At 44.8% G+C, this 21483-nt stretch overlaps 1 protein-coding gene across 2 annotated transcripts in view; it reads right to left on the bottom strand.

Annotated features, from left to right (window-relative positions):
- GGT1 (gamma-glutamyltransferase 1) overlaps positions 1-21483 on the bottom strand; it is a 266175-nt gene that overhangs the window by 104543 nt on the left and 140149 nt on the right. For both annotated transcript variants that reach the window (XM_077461552.1, XM_077461551.1), the window contains exon 3: positions 14540-14670. In XM_077461552.1, coding sequence (XP_077317678.1) covers positions 14540-14670 — 131 coding nt within the window. The remainder of the gene's footprint in view (positions 1-14539; positions 14671-21483) is intronic.

Below are 21483 nucleotides of genomic sequence, written 5' to 3'. Positions count from 1 at the left end.
GTGGTTGTAAACCCTTACAAACCACTTTGACCTACAATGGAGCTGCCGCGCGTGTCGGCTCCTGTGCACATGCGCGGGAGTGACGTCATCGCGGCTCCGCCGAATTACAGCGGCGGAGCTGCGAGACCCCACCGAAAAGATGGATGCGGCGGACTACAGGGGACAGCGGTGACATCGCTGGCTCCTGTGTCAGGTAAGTGACACATAATGGGCTACTATGCGATGCATAGTAGTCCATTATGCTTTGCCTTTGCAGGGAATGAAAGAGGAAGTAAACCCATCAGGGTTTACTTCCTCTTACAGGAAGACAAACCTTCCAACAGCATAGGAGTTAAAGCAATATTAATCCCAAAAGCAAACATTTATTATACTGCAGTTTACCAGTTCCTAGATGTGGTGGCTGCATTTACCACTGACAGGGTGCTTTACACTGATTAGCTTTTATTTATTTATGCATAACCTTTATCCCAAACGGAAAATAAACCGTTGGTGTAGCTGCTTATAAAGTGTGAACTGGACTTCAATTTGTTAGTGTATCTACAGTGCCTTGAAAAAATATTTATACAGCTTGAAATTTTACACATTTTGTCATGTTACAACCAAAAACATAAATGTATTTGATTGGGATTTTATGTGATAGACCAGGGGTGGCCAACCCGTGGCTCTCGAGCCGCATGCGGCTCTTTGATCGGTTTCCTGCGGCTCTTGCGTTCGGGCTGGTTCATTCGGCTTTTGCGTTCGGACTGGGCCGATGGTTCAGTGGGCTGGTTTAGTGACAGGCAGCCCGAGTCTCTGCACTCCTCCGCTCCTCCCACACATCATCAGCCAATCAGCATGTAGTGTCCCCAGCCCGCCACATTTGAATACATAGGCGCTGGAGTGAGGCTGAAGGGGGGCAGAGGAAGGAGAAACACGCTGTATCTAAAGCCGATGAGATACAAAAAGGTATGACCACAAGTGTGCAGGTTACTGATCTGTCCTCCCTCTGTCTTGCTCTGTACTTTTTTTTTTTCAATAACTGTTTCACCTGAACACTGATAAGATCTGCTCAGCACATTCTCTGTCTGTTGATAGTGTGACACACGGCTGGCTGTTAACCATTTCAGCTTCTTTTCACTTATTTATCCAGAGCTCTGTGTGTGCTGCATGCTTTCTGTGATGTTTTTTGGAAGAATTTACTGCTAGTTCAGGCTAGAAGACCCATTAACTGTTTATTGTTATCCTGACCAGTTCACTGTTTGTAAGACAATTTGTATTTTGGAAATTAGATGAGCTGCTGTCTTCTGTCACATGGATGTACTTTCAAAGGAAGATTACTGACTTGATGAAAATGACTGGCCTGTGATCTTTGTAGTGTGTGCAGTGTGTGTGTGAAAGTATGTGTGTATGAGGAAGGGATGGGGTGATGTTCATGTGTGCCCATGCGTATGATGTGGCTCTTTGCGGTAACTCGGTAAAAAATGTGGCTCTTGGTCTTCGTCTGGTTGGCCACCCCTGTGATAGACCAACACAAAGTGGCACATAATTGTGAAGTGGAAGGAAAATGAGAAAATGTTTAAATTGTTTCTACAAATAAATATCTGAAAACTGTGGCATGCATTTTAATTCATACCCCCAGCTAAAATCCAGTGGAACCAATTGCCTTTAGACGTCTCCTAATTAGTAAACAGAGTCCACCTGTGTGTAATTTAATCTCAGTATAAATTAAGCAGTTCTGTGAAGTCCTCAGAGGTTTGTTAGAGAACCTTCATGAACAAAACAGCATCATGAAGGCCAAGGAACACACCAACCATGTCAAGTTGTGGAGAAGTTTAAAGCAGGGTTAGGTCATTAAAAAATATCCAACGCTTTGAACATCTCATGGAGCACTGTTCAATCCATCATTCGAAAATGAAAGTATGGAACAACTGCAAACCTAACAAGACATGTCCGTCCACCTAAACTGACAGCCCAGGCAAGGAGAACATTAATCAGAAAATCAGCCAAGAGGCCCATGGTAACTCTGGAGGAGCTGCAGAGATCCAAAGCTCAGGCGAGACAATCTGTCCACAGTCCAACTATTATGCCGCGTACACACAATCGGATTATCCGGTGGACCAGAGTCCGCCCATGTGTGGGCTCCGGCTGACTTTTTGTTCCCAAAAGTCCAGCGGACTTAGAAAGAAGTCTTGACTCAAAATTGCCCGCCAGACTGCAGACAATCCGCCCGTCTGTGTGCTAGTCTGCCAGACTTTTGAAATGAATGGGACTTGCCCACACACGGAGTAAAGTCCGTTAATTTTGAACATGGCTCCAGGTAGACGGAACTAGTGAAGGAAGTGAATGTCGCCGCCTCCATCGGTGAGATTAACACCTCGCAAGCCCCATCACCTGGTATGGATTTAAAGGGGAACCCCTATGCCAAAAAAACGGTGTGGGGGTCCCCTCAAATGCCATAGCAGACCCTTATCCGAGCACGCAGCCCGGCCGGTCAGGAAAGGGGGTGGGGACAAGCGAGCCGCGTGCCCTCAACATGGGGGGTGCACCTTGTCCCCATGTTGAGGAGGACAAGAGCCTCTTCCTGACAACCCTGGCCTTTGGTTGTCGGGGTCTGCGGGCGGGGGGCTTATCAGAATCTGGGAGCCCCCTTTGATAGGGGGGCTGTAACCCAGATTATGGCCCCCTACCCTATGTGAATGAGTATGGGGTATGATGTACCCCTACCCATTCACCTGAGGAAAAAAGCGTACATAAAAAAAAAAAAAAAAAAAAACACAAAACAGGTTTTTAAAAGTTATTTATTAGACAGTTCTGGGGGTCTTCTCGCCGGACTCCTCCGCTATCTTTTGCTCTTTTGCTAGCTCTTTTACTAACGGAGGAGCCCGGCTTTCTCCTTCGTCGCCGCCGCCGTCTGGGGGGTCTTCTTCTGACTTCAGGGGTCTTGTCCTGCTCTTCGGTTCTTCTTGCCGGGCCTCTGCTTTCTTCTTCCAGCTCTTTTACTAGTGTTGGCCCGGTCTTGTCACTGTCGCCTTCTTCTGTTGCAAGACTACAATTCATGTCATGCTTGTGTAGCGCTGGTATTTTTGCCTATTAGTGCGATGTAATGTTAAACCATGGACGGTATTATAAATTGGTATTTGGCACCATCTAGTGGCCTAAATGTAAAAGGGACTTTGTCGATTTTTCTGTTTGAAGAACATAGAGAAATGTTACAGGAAGTGACTCATTGTTTACAAGGTCTTACCTACCCACAATGCCAAGTAACCTACCCATGAACACTCAGTACTGAACTGCATGCTGGATAGGATATAAAAAGCCCTGCGATGCCATTTTCTCTCTCTTCTGGATGCGTGGTCTGCCTACAAGGATCTGCGAGGAGGTGTTCCAGAGAGCGCAGACTACATTAACTGCGGAGCGGAGCAGCCAGCGACTCTGCTTCATACCCATGTGCTGCAGAGACAGTGTGACCGGATCGAGAAGGATCCAGAGACATCTGACAGAGCAATTTGAGGGTCCCCGGTCATCAAACACTGCAGAGCAGTGTGACGGCAGGACCAGGGACAATTGGAGTGGAGTTTTCCAGTTATCCAGACCTGGTGTGGTGAGAGGGCTGTTGCCCACAGTTCATTAACGTACTTTACACACTCAGAATCATACCACAGTGTTGCTGGGACCAGTAGTTCCACAAAAGGGTCACACCCAATTAGACTAAATTCAAGCAGGCATCAAGCCTAGTCAGAGACAAATATACCGGAGGCAGTTATAAAAGTGTGTCACACCACTGGAACAGTTTAAATTGTCAGTTTATATTGCCTTTCTCTCTCTTACTAAAACTCTTGGTTACAATACACTGCAGTATAAAAGCTAGCAGAAGACAGAAGACCAAAGACTGCACCTTTCACTGAGAGGCTTTGTGCATAGTTGCCGTAACAATGGACTGCGCCATACATAAAGGGGGAGCTATTGAGCAAGGTGTACTGTATTGCACTGTATCTTGTAGAACATTGGATTACTGTGATTAGGCAGCGTGCTGGAAGTGGGAAGGTGCCCAGTGTCAGAACATTGTCGCTCTGGGCACTAGTCCCAATTAGAGACACGCTTGCATGGGTTAACCAAACAATCTTTTTGCATTAAGAAATTGTGAATATCCATTGCATTCTCACATTACGTTTGTGTGGCAGTGTAGTTATTGTAATTACTGGTTTACCAGTTCTAGTAAAATCACTTTCTGGTAAATTACAATTGGTGTGCAGTGTTTTTCCTTTTCCTGTAGGTGGAGCAACAGATACCCAGGTAATGGTAAAGGTATATTATTGGTACACTGTCTTTGTTGGATTGTCCTTTTTTGCCTAGATTCCCACCAACACTGTTCCACAGCTGTGTCAAGTGGGTCAAGCCAATTTACTGAGGGTGGAAGAGCAGAGTACAGGCCCAATCAAATAGCAGCTCCTTCGGGGGTCAGTGCTACACTTGTAACTCTCAGCCTTGCAATGCCTCATGGGACTTCTAGTTTTGCAACAGCTGGAGGGCCACCAGTTTGAGACCCCTGGTTTAGATCAAAGCATATTAATGTGTTAGAATGGCCCAGTTAACTACTTAAGGACCGCCTCCTGTACATACACGTCGGTACTTTAAAGAGGGATATCTCGGTAACGGCAGCAGCTGCTGCCACAACCGAGATATCCCTCTTTATAGGAGGCGATCCTGTTTACGATAATGGTGGTCTTCACGCCAGATTCGCCGTGAGATCACCGTTATAGTCGGCGGGAGAGGTGCCTCCCCCCTTCCGCTGCTCTCCCACTCCCCCCGCCGCTTACCGGAGCCGTCGGTAGTGGCGGAGGCAATCGGGTCCTGCACACTGCTGGGTATAGAGATGAGTGAGGCTAAGATGGCCCCCACTCGTCTCTATACCACAGGAGGGCGGAAGGGACGTCAAAACGTCGCTTACACCCATACCTCTTAACCACTTTCAGACCGGACCATTTTGCTGGTCAATGACCAGAGGTCTTTTTACAATTTGGCACTGCGCTGCTTTAACTGGTAATTGCGCGGTCATGCAATGTTGTACCCAAACAAAATTTGCGTCCTTTTCTTCCCACAAATAGAGCTTTCTTTTGATGGTATTTGATTGCCTCTGCGATTTTTATTTTTTGCGATATAAACGTAAAAAGACCGCAAATTTTGAAAAAAAATGATATTTTCTACTTTTTGTTATTAGAAAAATCCAATAAACTCAATTTTAGTCATACATTTAGGCCAAAATTTATTCAGCCACATGTCTTTGGTAAAAAAAAAAGTCAATAACTGTATATTTATTGGTTTGCGCAAAAGTTGTCACATCTACAAACTAAGGTACGTTTTCTGGAATTTACGCAGCTTTTAGTTTACGACTGCCTATCTCATTTCTTGAGGTGCTAAAATGGCAGGGCAGTACAAACCCCCCCCCAAATGACCCCATTTTGGAAAGTAGACCCCCTAAGGAAATTGATAAGTGGCATGTTGAGCCCATTGAATATTTTATTTTTTTACCTCAAGCGATTGAATAATGACAAAAAAAATGTTTTTTTTTTTTTTTTTTTTTTTTTTTTTACACAAAATTGTCACTAAATGATATATTGCTCACACATGCTATGGGCATATGTGAAATGACACCCCAAAATAAATTTTGCTGCTTCTCCTGAGTACGGGGATACCACATGTGTGGGATTTTTTGGGAGCCTAGCCGCGTACGGGCCCCCGAAAGCCAAGAACCGCCTTCAGGTTTTCTAAGGGCGTAAATATTTGACTTCACTCCTCACTACCTATTACAGTTTTGAAGGCCATAAAATGCCAAGATGGCACAAAACCCCCACAAATGACCCCATTTTAGAAAGTAGACACCCCAAGCTATTTGCTGAGAGGCATGTTGAGTCCATGGAATATTTTATATTTTGCCACAAGTTGCGGGAAAATTACAAACTTTTTTTTTTCACAAAGTTGTCACTAAATGATATATTGCTCACGCATGCCATGGGCATATGTGAAATGACACCCCAAAATAAATTCTGCTGCTTCTCCTGAGTATGGGGATACCACATATGTGGGACTTTTTGGGAGCCTAGCCGCGTACGGGGCCCCAAAAACCAAGCACCGCCTTCAGGCTTTCTAAGGGCGTTACAGTTTTGAAGGCCATAAAATGCCAAGATGGCACAAACCCCCCCCCCCCAAATGACCCCATTTTGGAAAGTAGACACCCCTAAATTTAGGGGTACACTAGTGAGACTAGGTAATAAATGGCGGGTGCCCTGAAACTATAAAAAAATAACTAACCAACCAGCGTCACCTGTAACAGTTATATGGTGATCACTGGTGAAAGGGTTAACTAGGGGGCAATCAGGGGGCTTTATGCGGTAGTATATGGGGGTCCCTGGCGCTATAAAAAGCTGCGGCGAACCTAAATACCTACCTGCCTAACTAGCGTCACCTGTGACACTAATACAGCGATCAGAAAAATGATCGCTTATTAGGCTGGGTTCACACTGGAGCGATGCAGGAACGCCACGAATCCGCGGCGGGTTCCCGCATCGCATGCCTCCCGGCGGCAGTTCACACTGCCCTATGCGAACTGCTAGGAGTGTCAGTGAAATGTTAATGACACCCCCAGATCAGTTCGCATATCGCAGTGCGATCTGCAAACTCGGATCGCATGGTGTGAACACCCATGCGATCCGATTCTGCTGCGGACCAAAAAAAGGGTCCCGTGCGAATTTGCGGCGGGTGCGATGCGAATTCAGCCATACTATCTGTATGGCTGAACTCGAATCGCACAGAGATCGGATGTGATTTGCACTGCAGTGCGGTGCGAATCACATTCGTTCTCAAACCGCTGCAATGTGAACCCAGCCTTAGTGACACTGGCGACGGGGGGTGATCATGGGGTTAAACCTTTATTGGGGGGGGTTAGGAGGGTACATTAGAACTAAAGGGGGCTAACCCTAACTGCCCTAACAGTTATTACAGTCACAAATGACACCAATGCAAAAAAAAAAAAAAAAAATGCAATTGGTGTCACTGTGACTGGGGGGCAGGGGTAATTGGGGGGGTGATCGGGGGGGTGTGAGTGTGCCTGGCATGTTCTACTGTGTAGTGTCGTGTTGGTGCAACTCACCGATCCTCTCTCCTCGGTGTCGGAACGAAAAATACCGACACGGAGGAGAGATTACATCATTTCCTCTCCTGTGTTTACATTACAGGAGAGGAAGTGATGTCACGGAGCATTTTCATTCGTCGGGAGCGATCGCGAGGGGGTGGCCATGAATGAATGGCCGCCCCCTCATCCCGGATCGCTCCCGAACGAATACCGACCGCCGCAGGCACCGGGGGGGGGCCCAATCGGGCCCCCCACCCGCGGGAAGGCAGGGACGTACAGGTACGCCCATATGCCTGCCCGTGCCATTCTGTCGACGTACATCGTCGTGCGGCGGTCGGCAAGTGGTTAAAGGAACATTTTTTTCAAATGAAATTTTTTTTATTGCATTTAAGTCCAAATATGAGATTTGAGGACTTTTTGACCCCAGATCTCATATTTAAGAGGACCTGTCATGCTTTTTTCTATTACAAAGGATGTTTACATTCCTTGTAATAGGAATAAAAGTGATCCTTTTTTTAAAACAGTGTAAACATTTTTAAAAACACCCCGTCCCAACGAGCTCACGAGCAGAAGCGAACTCATATGTGAGTAGCGCCTGCATATGAAAACGGTAGTTAAACCACACATGTGAGGTATCACCGTGATCGGTAGAGCGAGTACAATAAATCCTCCTCTGTAACGCAAAACATGCAACCTGTAGAATTCTTTTAATGTCGTTTACGGAGATTTTTGAGGGTAAAAGTTTGACGCCATTCCACAAGCGGGGTGCAATTTTGAAGCGTGACATGTTGGGTATCAATTTACTCGGTGTAACATTATCTTTCACAATATAAAAAAAAAAATTGGGCTACTTTTACTGTTGTCTTATTTTTTTTATTAAAAAAAGTGAATTTTTCCCAAAAAAAGTGCGCTTGTAAGACCGCTGCGCAAATACGGTGTGAAAAAAGTATTGTAATGACCGCCATTTTATTATTTAGAGTGTTAGAAAAAAATATGTAATGTTTGGGGGTTCTAAGTAATTTTCTAGCAAAAAAACTGTTTAACCACTTTCAGACCGGACCAATTTGCTTGTCAAAGACCAGACCACTTTTTGCGATTCGGCACTGCGTCGCTTTAACTGACAATTGCGCGGTCGTGCGACGTGGCTCCCAAACAAAATTGACGTCCTTTTTTTCCCCACAAATAGAGCTTTCTTTTGGTGGTATTTGATCATCCCTGCGGTTTTTATTTTTTGCGCTATAAACAAAAATAGAGCGACAATTTTGAAATAACGCATTATTTTTTACTTTTTGTTATAATAAATATCCCCCAAAAATATATAAAAAAAACATTTTTTTCCCTCAGTTTAGGCTGATACGTATTCTTCTACATATTTTTGGTAAAAAAAAAAAAAAAAAATCGCAATAAGCGATTATTGATTGGCTTGCGCAAAAGTTATAGCGTTTACAAAATAGGGATAGTTTTATAGCATTTTTATTAATAATTTTTTATTATTATTTTTTTACTAGTAATGGCGGCGATCTGCCATTTTTATTGTGACTGCGACATTGTGGGGGACCCATCGGACATTTTTGACACATTTTGGGGACCATTGTCATTTATACAGTAATCACTGCTATATAAATGCAGTGATTCCTGTGTAAATGACACTGGCAGTGAAAGGGTTAACCAGTGGGTGGCAGTGTAGGGGTTAAGTGTTCCTAGGGGTGTGTTACTAACCGTGGGGGGGTTGGGCTTTCATTTAGTGTACACTGATCTCTGCTCCAATCACATGGAGCAGAGATCAGTGTCACTAGTTGCTAGGCAGAATGGAAAAATGTTGTTTACACAGCATTTCCTCCATTCGGCCGCTCCGTGAGACGATCGCGGGGATGCCCGCGGCGATCAAGTCCGCGGGTCCCGCGACCTGACTCACGGGGGTCCCGGCGATCGCGGGGATGCCCGCAGCGATCGAGTCCGCGGGTCCCGCGACCTGACTCACGGGTGTCCCGACCAGCGCGGGAGCGCTCTGCCGGTGGCACGCTCCCGATGGCAGGGCGGCATCGAATATTGGATGTACCTGTACGCCAATATGCCTGCCCGTGCCATTCTGTTGACGAACATCGTCGTGCGCTGGTCGGGAAGTGGTTAAACACCAAGTCTGAAAAAGAGGCCTGGTCCTTAAGTGGTTAAAGTCCAGACCTAAATCCAATTGAGAATCTGTGGTAAGACTTGAAAATTGCTGTTCAGATGCTCTCCATCCAATCTGACCAAGCTTGAGCTATTTTTCAATAAAGAATGGGCAAACATTTTACTCTCTAGATGTGCAAAGCTGGTAGAGACATTCCCAAAAGACTTTCAGCTGTAAATTGCAGCGAAACATGGTTCTACAAAGTATTGATTCAGGGGGGCTGAATACAAATGCACACCACACAAAAATAAAATAAAAAATAAAGTTAATGTTGAAAACCATTTATCATTTTCCTTCCACTTCACAATTATGTGACACTTTGTGTTGGTTTATCATATACAATCCCAATAAAATACATTTAAGTTTTTGGTTGTAAAAATGTGGAAAATTTCAAGGGGCATGAATACTTTTTCAAGGCACTCTAAATCTAGTACATCTAACACTCTGACACCAGATGATAACAATGCTGTTGCCAGAGGGTTACTGGCCAGATCACCAGGTGAAAACAGAGGGGAAAAAAGCCTAACAACAAAACAAAAACAAACGCAGCCACCACATCTAATGATTGGTAAGCTGCAATATATAACATTTTTGGGTTTTTGGTTTAAAACAGTATTGCTTTAAATATATACTGTATACCAAGCATATTAGACTTTGCAATTCATATCAATTGAGACAATAAACTTAATTTTCTATATTGTAGTCATACAAAAAATATCCTAATGACATCATGCAAAGGTTGGTTAACATGTCCACCAGTTCGATAGATCTGTATATTGGCATATGGAAAGTTGGTAAGAAGAATGAAGAAAACCTATGCATTTTTTATCTTTCCTCTATTATCTTTAGTCTCCGTAGCACCCTCTAGTGTGTGCTAGCTGGTAGTGTAAGTCTGTTAGCATAGGAAAATTTAGTTTGGCTCAGGGCTAAGTCTGAGCTGCGAAACTGGGTCAAGGTTCAGCGAGTCAGGGTTGGATGACTCATCCTGACAGCTTTTCTGGTGCCTTCCCCTGGTCTAGAAGGTTGTAGAAATGTCCAGAGCTAGTGGGTAGAAGTTAGGAGGAGCTGTTTGGATGGAATATGTATGAGGGCCTCAGCCAATCCCCAGTAAAGGGCTGGCAGGTGGAAGCCTTCCCTCATTAATAGGCATGAGCCATGCCAGCAGGGCAGTCAGGTGGAAGATGGAAATATAGTGCTGTGGGGACTGTTGGCGGTCCTTTGGGGTACCCCCTTTACTGGGGGGGGGTGGTAACCCTGGGCCAGGGCTCGGGTCCTGGAAGGATCCTGTCACAACACACGGAGGAAGCCCTTCCTGGAGCAAGTGAGGGGACAGTGTGATTAGAGTAGCACCACTGGGGACTTACAAGGGAGGAGACTGTCAGTTCTTCTGGAAGACTGCATTGAGCCAAGTCTTCATCTTTTCCATGGGAGATCTTCTGCGGAGTCAGCCAGGTAGGTTGGTGAGAGAGTCATTCGGGAAGACTGCTGTGAGAAGTTAGCCTGGAGGGCTAGTGAAAGGGGAAGCTACAGCCAGGTGGGTTGGCAGTGCCTGAAGAGTTGGTGCTGGGACCAGTAGCCACAGGAAGGATATTACAAGCTGATCATTATGTTCTGCTACACAACAAGGGGCTTTGAGTTCCTGTCTGCAAAGGGCTATTGCTAAATCTGACTGAGCCTTGACTGTGCCTGTAAAATCCATTTCAGTGATTCAGCTGGAGTCAGCAAGTAAAGTGCATGAGGAGTGTCAAGGAGGCTGTATATAGACTGCATATAGAATGTGTATAGGAAGATGACCCTGAAGAAGTTGCCTACGTTCTGTTGCTGAAGTCAAGTGGGCATTCCATAATTTCCCATTCCCATCCAACTTATTAACCCTCAATAAACCACAAAACAAAGTCATGGACTGTTCTCGATCTCTGGCGTGCCTGTGAAAATTTGGTGGGCTGGCTGTGCAGTGTGGGGGATGCCAGTTCATCTGCAGCTCCCTAGGGGGTGTGCTACATCTATGTATATTTATTTTCCCATCTTTTTTTCTACCTATTACTCATGCTACTCTGCTACCTTCCTGTGCTATCTATGTTTTGTATCACTTTAATATGTCTCCTGCGTTTGCTTTATTTAAAAGGTTGAAGGGTCTACAGCCTGAAACTTTCTTAATAACCTAAAGCACTATATGCCTGTATTATCACAGATTGCTTTAACAACTTGGATGGATGAATGGCAATCACCATAATTTGTGCCTTTGGCACTCTTGAATACTTTACTAATAAGAGGGTCTGCAGCACAGGGATTGCTTTTATACATTCAAGGGCATGTCGCATAATAAAAGTTTATACTGCTGTGTGATTGAAGCTTAACTCCATGCTGCTGGCAGCCTTGTGGTCATTTAAAGCTATAATAAGACTAGCAAGCATTGACAGTGGAGGAATTTGCATTTGGTCTTGAACTGCTAGTTCCATCAGAGTGGACAGAGTTTAATTATATTCTTTGCTGATAATCATCAGTAGATACGGCATAAAAGTTATTTATGGATTATGTGGGCAATTATTACAGTGCACTTGATTATCAACTGGTTGCAATTTTATCAATTTAATTACAGGGCACATAAAGACAATAAATTCTGAATCATGATATAACTAAGATACTGTAAATATTAATGTTACTAATCATGCTTACATGGGGTCCCAGCAATAAGACTTTTGCAAGTCCATTATTTTTTTTATAGCTTATTATTAAAAGACGTTTTAATGTTTTCTACAGTAGCTGCTGTACATTTATGTACATTTTAAGTATAGTAGTATGTAAGTGACCTGTTTGATACATTTATCCACAGAGCCCAAATGTCCCCCTTTTGAAACGAAATCGCTTTGTCCCTTTTACCTCCAAAAATGTCCTTTATTTTGATCTGCTATATAGACCTTTAGAAAAATTTACTTTTAAACTACAAGAGGTGTATTACCACACCAAATCTTTAACCCAAGCTCAACATTATTGCATTTATTTTAAAAAGCTAGTATAAAAGAAAATTAGCGGATAAAAAAAACTTTAACAATCATTGCTATTAAAAGTGGAAGAAATGCCTATGTAACTATTCTTATGTACATTCCTTCCCCTCTCTTCCTACCTATATGGCCTAATCTGTATAAAAAAAAACTTGAAATACATACCTATTTTTAAACTGGTCACATGATCCCGCATCTCTGGTTCCCTTGTGTCAGTGAGTGGCTGCTGCAGGGGGTGGGAGGAAGCGCCAACAGCGGCAGGACTATGGGAGCCTATGGGTAACATCATAGCTCCCAGAATTCCCAACCGTTGTTGAGTGCTTCATGAGCCATAGCTGCAGAATTATGGGACTGGACCATAGAGGATTGAAATAAGTAAATACACATATCTTTTTTTTAATACATATTAGGCATGGTAGGTGTGGGTGGGAGGGTTAGAAATGTTTTTAAGAATAGTTTGATTTAGGATTTTCTTCTACTTTATTTTTCTATGGTTTGTGTAACTGGGCAGGTATCAGGGGTATGTAATTTGCCTACATACTTTATGTCGTTTTTGGGAGGCGTTTAACTTTTTCTGGCCTGAGCTCTGCCTGTTTTCTGCATGACACCTCTCTATGTTCTGGTTCATAAACAGTCCTGGCCAAAAACATTGGCACCCCTGCATTTCTATCAGATAATGCACCACTTCGCCCCCAAAACGTTGTTGCAGTTACAAATGTTTAGGCATACTCATGTTTATTTCTGTTGTTTATATTGGTATGACACAATAATGGAGAAACAAAAAGCCAAATCTGACACATTGCACACAAAACTCCAAAAAAATGACTGGACATAATTATTGGCACTCTCAATTTAATATTTGGTAGCACACCACTTGGAAAAAAATAACTGAAATCAATCGCTTTCTGTAACCATCAATGTGTTTCTTATACCTCTCTACTGGAATTTTGGACCACTCTTCTTTTACCACACAGGTGCTCTATGGAATTTAGAGCTGAACTCGTTGTTGTTTAGCTCAGTACTCTCGTTCGCTTTGTCTTAAACCATTTCTGGGTGCAATTTTCTGCGGAAATTGATGCATTATCTGACAGAAATGCAGGCGTGTCAATATTTTTGGCCACGACTGTATAATGGAATACCGTATATACTCGAGTATAGGTCGATCCGAATATAAGCCAAGGCCCCTAATTTACCACAAAAAACTGGGAAAACTTATTGACTCGAGTATAAGCCGGGGGTGGGAAATGCAGCAGCTACTGTAAGTGGCAAAGAGGGTCAACAATGCCCATCTGCAGCTGCATGTCTCACTGTGTCTATTGCATGCCTCCCTGTGTCCTGTGCAGATCTGCCTACCTCACTGTGTCCTGTGTATACCTCCCTGTGTCCTGTGCAAATCTGCCTACCTCACTGTGTCCTGTGTATACCTCCCTGTGTCCTGTGCAGATCTGCCTACCTCACTGTGTCCTGTGTATGCCTCCCTGTGTCCTGTGCAGATCTGCCTACCTCACTGTGTCCTGTGTATACCTATGAGGATGAGGGGATGTCCGTGATAGGCTGAAAACTGACTGCTGGGAAATTGAGTGTTCTGCCTATCAGACGAGGAGGAGGCGCGGCTTTTAAATACTGGAATGGCCGCTGTATGTTTTTATGACACGCTGGCCACCATCCGTCTACATGACATGCCTGATCAGGTAGGCAGACGACGGTGACTTGAGTATAAGCCGAGGGGGGCACTTTCAGCCTAAAAAAAAAGGGCTGAAAATCTCGGCTTATACTCGAGTATATACGGTATGTAATCCATTTTAAACTTTTAAACATAAACTTATTGCAAAAATCATACACCCCTAGATGTTGCTTTTGGTAACCATAAAAGAACATCTTGTGCCCCTTTCCGATTTAGTTTTACTGTCTTTATGGCTAATCTCCATCATCTTTCAATCCCAAATTAGGCCCAGTAACAAAAGTGGAAGTAAATCAGACAGGGGTACAGATGAAGCTTTTCTGGCTAACAAAGATCACATCAAGCATCTTGTGGTGTCTGCTCTTTGGCAGAAGTGTTACTTAAACCAGATTAAAATGGAGTACAGATTCACATTATGGATAGTGTAGCTTCAGATATGTAGACACTATGGAGGGAACTTTTGCTTTTCTGAGCGCCAAGATATCATTTATAATCCCCTTACTAAAAGGTGTCCTCTCCAAACTACTAATCCTGATGAATGCATTTTTGCAAAAACATTTTTTTTATTTATTTCTCACCTGTTTTAGGGTTATATATAGTAAGAATCACCCCTCCTCCAATTCCCATGCTGTGAGCATTCAGGAGTCCAACACACACCAATGAAGCAATAGCAGCATCAACTGCTGTTCCACCTTCTTTAAGAACATCCCTGTAAATAAGAGTCACAGAGGACACTCAGTTATGATTAGCTATAATTAGAAAACACAGATGTGCAGTAATACAAGTGAATCATTGTGCACAATCAATTGGTTCAATACAAGTGAATCACTGCAGATAATCCTTTTGCTTTGTCTTAGGAAAAGTTTTTAGGGCTATACCTCCCAAAGGTCAGATATATACTTTACATAGGGATGTGTAATCCTTCATAAGTAAATAGTTTATTTCAGTATATTTTTTTTGCCAGAGAATAGAAGGATTGAGTAATTTTAGAGGCTACAGGGATGATAATACATTGAGAAAGGTACAAGATTTTTTTCCCCCCCAAGAACCTGGGTATAGAAGACCCTGTCTTGAACAGAAAGTAGTTGTCAGGAAGGCACTAGTAATAGTACAGATGAAGGCTCAAGACATACGAGGGTGCACAAGCTCAGATGTGCGGTTGTCTATTTTTCCTGTGAATAACCAATATTAGAGTCAAGAGGACTATTTAAACTGCAGAAGTTCTATTAGCCAGTGCTGTCTGATCTACAGCTATTACCCACGTTCCTGTATCTCTTCTTGCGTTGACCTCCGTTATTGACCCAGCTTGCCCTGACCTTGCTTGAACACTACCTGCCCTGACCTTGGCCTGTCTCTGGATTTGCTCTGCTTCCTGCTCATCTGCCTCATTCTATATTGCCGACTTCTGCTTGTATCCTGACCATTGTCTGCCTGCCGTTTATACCTGTATCTGACTGTCTGTTAATCGCCTGGCTCGTGTGACCCTCCATTCAGTCATGCTACCTGGTCCTTGCTGGTTTTTCACCTGCTGCGTCCTGTCAGTTCTTCCGGACCTGCTACCTGTCAGCTGCCTGTCAAGCATTGGTCGTCTGCTGTCTGTCCAATCCAGGGGTCTGCTGTCTCTGCTGCCACCTGCTATTCCAGAGATCTGACTTGTCTCTGGCAATGCACCTACTACCCACTGCCACGGCCGACTGACCCCTCATAGGCACACGTGCCTCCCTGCGCTCCCACGACCACTGTCGCAACATCAGTGGTCTCAGAGCAGGGGCTGTACAAGAGGACTCCCTCTACATATCAGGCTCTGCCACAAGGTACGTGATAGTAGTTACTCACCATGACAGAAGTGGATCCAATGAGGATTTGTTGCAGATACTAATGATGTTGCATTAAGCAGCTTATTATTTTTGGTTCCTTGAGGACTATTAGACTTTTATGCTTATGCAATTAACTTTGGGCTGCATGCAATGCTCAAGTTCTGGTGACATTTAGATTTGGGCATCTGTTATAGTAGAGGTCGAGAGATCTGGTTTTTACATTTATAAGCCTTGAATAGGTCACATCCTGCTCAAGATGAGATGTCTGGAAGCAATTGAGTCAATGAGTCGAGTTTGCATACATACAGTAATTGTGTTTTTTTTATATTGGTGGAGTATAGGGATGAGCTTCGTGTTCGAGTCGAACATACGTTCGACTCGAACATCGGCTGTTCGCCCGTTCGGCGAAGTCCGAACATTTTGGTCCGTTCGCGCCAAATTCGTGTGGCACTCACGGCCCACAATGCACTGCGATGGCGCAGTGCATTGCTGGCTCATGATTGGCCAAGCATGCACTGTGACCCCGCATGCTTGGCCAATCTCAGTGCCAGCAGCGAGGAGAGCCATGATTGGCCACAGGCAGGATGCCTGTGGCCAATCATAGCTCAGGCTGTGTAGTGCACGCCCCACACTATATAAGGCCGCCAGCATGGCGGCCTTGTGTAGTGTGTTGGCGTCTGAAGCAGTGGGTGTTCTGTGTACCTTCAACACAGTACACACCGATCGTTTTCGGACGATTTTCGATCTTGCTGTTGTGTAGTGGTTGTTGTCTGCGTGCCCTGACCGCAGTATACACCGCTATATTCACCTCCCCTATATAGCTAGTGATCTATCTTTTATAATAGAGCTTGCAGTCAGTAGTGTTAGGAGCTTGTGCGTGCTGTCTGCGTGCTCTGTACCCAGTACATACCGCTATATCCACCTACATAGCTCTTCTCTATTTGAGCCCACTTGCCATCTGCAGGAGTTATTGGAAGTTGTGTGTGCCTCCAGCACAGCACAGTATACATCTGTATATACCCCTTTATCTCTGGTGTTCTATAATAAAGGCATCTGCAGGAGTTAGTGGGTGTTGTGTGCCTCTAGCACAATATACACTACCCAACTGCTTTTTTTACCCAACTCCCTTCAGGCCATTACCATGTCTGGAAGGCCAGCAAGGAGAGGCAGACAGGAGCGAGCCGATAAAAGAGGGCAAGCAGGCTCTGTGTCTAGAGACAACAGTGCTGGTCGTGGACGCGGTGCATTGTCATCAGCACGTGGCCATGGGACACGCTTGTCCTTCTTTTCGGCAGCTGGACATGTTGAGCCGCAACATGCCAACGACTTGGTAGAGTGGATGACCAAGCCCTCTTCATCCTCCTCATCCTCTCTCACCCAGTCTCAGGGTACTAGCAAAGCAGCTGCCAACGCATCGTCTTCCCTCCTCTCAATGTCATCATCAGTGACTGTTTCCCTAGACCCACCACGTCCTCCTGAGGAGTCTCCTGAACTCTTTGAGCACAGTGTTGGGTACATGCTCCAGGAGGATGCCCAGTGTTTTGTGGGCTCTGATGACGACACTCAGCTAGAGGAAGGCAGTAGCGTGAGCGCAGAGAGAGGGGATACTCAAGAAGGACAGCAATCTGGCAGTTATGTTCCACAAGCTGCAGCATACTGCCAGGTTTGCTAAAGCGATGAAGAGGGAGGGGATGATGAGGGCACTGACTCCACGTGGGTGCCTGGAAGGAGGGAGGAGGGAGGAGGAGGAGGAGGCACATGTCCAACGAGGCAGGATGCCCTCCGGGGGCCAGCTTAGGGGCAGCACACTGACTGAATCACACCGCAGAGCTCCGCCTGTGCAGGGCGCTGCCTCTGCGCGTTATTCTAAAAGTTCTTTGGTGTGGGCCTTTTTTGAGACGAGTGCATCAGATTGCACCGCTGCTATTTGCAACATATGTCTCAAACGTATCTCGCGTGGCCAAAACATCAGCTGCATGGGCACCACATGCTTGACCAGACATATGTTGACCTGCCATGCAGCTCGTTGGCAAGCGTACCTCAAAGACCCACACCAAAGAACAAAGCGGACCTCTCCTTGCTCCTCATCAGCTGGCATCTCCAACCCCACTAGACCTTCAGTCCTCTCTGAAACCTGCTCTGAGAGGAATGAAGGTGTAGAATTAGGTGCGTCACAGCCAGCGGTTGAATGCTAGCTTGGCTAAATTGCTAGCACTTCAACTGCTGCCTTTTCAGTTGGTAGACTCGGCCCCCTTCCGTGAGTTTGTACAATGTGCGGTTCCTCAGTGGCAGGTCCCCAAACGCCACTTTTTCTCACAGAAGGCGATTCCGGCTCTCTACCTGCATGTGGAAGGCAATGTCCTTGCCTCGCTGGACAGGGCGGTCAGCGGTAAGGTGCATATTACCGCTGACTCATGGTCCAGCAGGCATGGACAGGGACGTTACCTGTCTTTCACAGCCCATTGGGTCACTCTTCTGGCAGCTGGGAAGGATGCAGGACAAGGTGCAGTAGTGTTGGAGGTTGTTCCGCCACCACGCCTCCAAAATGCTACTATTGGTTGTGACACACCTCTCTCCTCCACCCCCTCCTCTTCTTCTTCCTCCATGGCCTCTTCCAGTGCTCTGTCCTCAGAACCAGTGGTGCTTCGTAGGCGTTCCAGGGGCTACGCAAGTACGCAGGCAAAACGATGCCATGCCGTGCTTGCGCTGGTTTGTTTGGGGGACAGGAGCCACACTGGGGCGGATGTTTTGTCAGCTCTGCAGGGGCAGGCCGAGAGGTGGTTGACGCCACGCCAGCTTAAGCCAGGAATGGTGGTTTGTGACAATGGCTCCAACCTCCTCTCCGCCCTCTGACAGGGACAACTGACCCATGTGCCCTGTGTAGCTCACGTCCTTAACCTGGTGGTGCAGCGGTTCTTGGGCAGGTACCCCGGCTTACAGGATGTCCTGAAGCAGGCCAGGAAAGTCTGTGTGCATTTCCGCCGATCATTTAATGCCTGTGCTCGGCTGGCTGAGCTCCAAAAGGAGTTGAACCTGCCCAAGAACCGCCTTATATGTGACATGCCCACCAGATGGAACTCAACGTTGGCCATGCTGCAGCGGCTGCACACGCAGCAGAAGGCCATCAATGAGTACCTGTGCGACTACGGCACCAGGACAGGGTCAGGGGAGCTCGGTTTTTTCTCACCACGCCAGTGGGGCATGATCAGGGATGCATGCACTGTCCTGTCACCGTTTGAGGAGGCCACAAGGATGGTGAGCAGTGACAGTGCATGCATCAGTGACACTGTACCTCTTGTCCACCTGTTGGAGCATACGCTGCGTGGAATAAGGGACAGGGCACTTGAGGCAGAACAGAGGCAGGAAGAGGAGGACTTCCTTGCCTCTCAAGGCCCCCTTTATCCAGACAGTGTTCCTGCTGTGACACAGGAAGAGGATGAGGAGGAGGAAGAGGAGGAGGAGGATGATGATTGTGTCAGCATGGAGGCTGGCACTCAGCAGCAGCAGTCTTGTAGGGATGATTTACAGTCCCAAGAAACACGTGGACTTGTACGTGGCTGGGAGGAGGTAGCTGCGGATCATGTTGTCCTTAGTGACCCAGAGGACTCCGGACCGAATGCCTCAGCTAACCTACGCTGCATGGCCTCCCTGATCCTGCAAAGCCTGCGGAAGGATCCTCGTATTCTTCGGATCAAGGAGAGGGACCATTACTGGCTGGCCAAATGTCCATTCATAACCAAAGCATTTTAAGCGGTTTACTAGGCTTCCTGTTTATGAATGAACAGGAGCCTCTGTTTCTTGTTCATTCATCTTCAGTGCAGCTGAGGCCGCAGAGAAATGAACTGGGCTGATAAATAAAAAGAATTGTAATAAATATTAAAAAATAAAAACAAAAACTGACACCGTCCACCCCCCCCAAAAAAAGCATTGTGAATATGAACTATAAAAACTTATATGTAATGTTGTCAATTGTTACTTGCTGTTTATGTTGAATTGCATTTTCATTTATGTTCAGCATATATTACAGTAAATTTACTTAAATATTCAGCAGCTCGTTTGTGTGGTTCTCATTGAGAACATCACTTTACAATATGGAACCCGAGGGGTCAGAGGTAAGAGAGAATCCGCAGAGTCAAGGTAGCCAGTGGGGTATTGAGTTAATCAGCAGCCCTTACGGGGGTACTACTACAAAAGTAAATAAATAAAAAATAGAAAACTACTGATACAGTCCACTGCCTCCCCAAAAATCTTTGTGGAAAAAAAAAAAAATAAAAAATATACAAAAAATAAAATTGTAAAAAAAAAAAAATAATAATAAAAATAAATAAATTCTGACACTCTCGATTGCTCTACTGACACCATCTACATGCACATACCCTGTTTCCCCGAAAATAAGACCTAGCGTGGTTGTCGGCGATGGCTGCAATATAAGCCCTACCTCCCCAAATAAGCCCTAGTCACCGACAATAACACTAGGTCTTATTTTCGGGTAAACAGGGTACTACCAACTGCATTCCTCTCCTACACATACTACCCACTGCCATACACTCCACACTCCTCTCCTTGCACATACTACCCACTGCTGTGCATTCTGCACATACAAAGAATAAAATTTAGCCAACTCGATAACCCCTTAGTATAATGCCTTTACTTGGCTACATCATATACACTGGATTAATGCTGACATGTTTGGCTATTACAGCCTTATTCATAGCATGCTGCGATTAAAAATGTGATAAAAAAAAAATAAAAAATCATCAAAGGTTGGTATTTGGATAGGTATATTCCCAACATGTTCCCATTTATAACAATGCTTATAATAGCCAACATAGTACTCCTACCATGTCAATATGTAGATGGTTGGGGTTTATGAGGCCTTTGGATAGTGTTGGAGAGGTTTTAAAGATTGCCTTCTATTTAACCACTTGACCACTGGGCACTTAAACACCCTTAATAACCAGACCGATTTTCAGCTTTCGGTGCTCTCACATTTTGAATGGCAATTACTCAGTCATGCAACACTGGACCTATATGAGATTTTTGTCCTTTTTTTCACACAAATAGAGCTTTCTTTTGGTGGTATTTAATCACCGCTCAGTTTTTTTATTTTTTGTGCTATAAAAGAAAAAATACAGAAAATTCTGTAAAAAAAATGAATTTTTCTTTGTTTCGGTTATAAAATTTAGCAGATTAGTAATTTTTCTTCATAAATTTTGGCCAAAATTTATACTACTACATATCTTTGGTAACCATAAGTACAAATTGGTGGATATTATTTGGTCTTTGTGAAAGTTATAGAGTCCACAAGCTATGGTGCCAATATCTGAAAATTGATCACACCTGAAGTACTGATGGCCTATTTCAATTCTTGAGACTCTAACATGCCAGAAAAGTACAAATACCCCCCAAGTGACCTCTTTTTGGAAAGAAGACATTCCATTTAGTAAGAGGCATGATGAGTTTTTTTAAGTTATTTTTTCCCACAATTCTTTGCAAAATCAAGATTTTTTAAACTTTTTTTTTTTTTTCACAAAATTGTCATATTATCAGTTTATTTCTCACACACAGCATATGCATACCACAAATTACACCCCAAAACACATTCTGCTATTACTCCCGAGTACGGCGATACCACATGTGTGAGACTTTTACACAGTGTGGCCACATACAGAGGCCCAACATGCAGGGAGCGCCATCAGGCGTTC

Source organism: Lithobates pipiens, unplaced genomic scaffold (genome assembly GCF_037356315.1).
Source record: "Lithobates pipiens isolate NorthernLeopardFrog02 unplaced genomic scaffold, aLitPip1_a1.2 Scaffold_3, whole genome shotgun sequence".
NCBI lineage: Eukaryota > Metazoa > Chordata > Amphibia > Anura > Ranidae > Lithobates > Lithobates pipiens.
The sequence above is the reverse complement of the archived record's forward strand: the minus strand, read 5'-3'. Positions and strand labels throughout refer to the sequence as shown.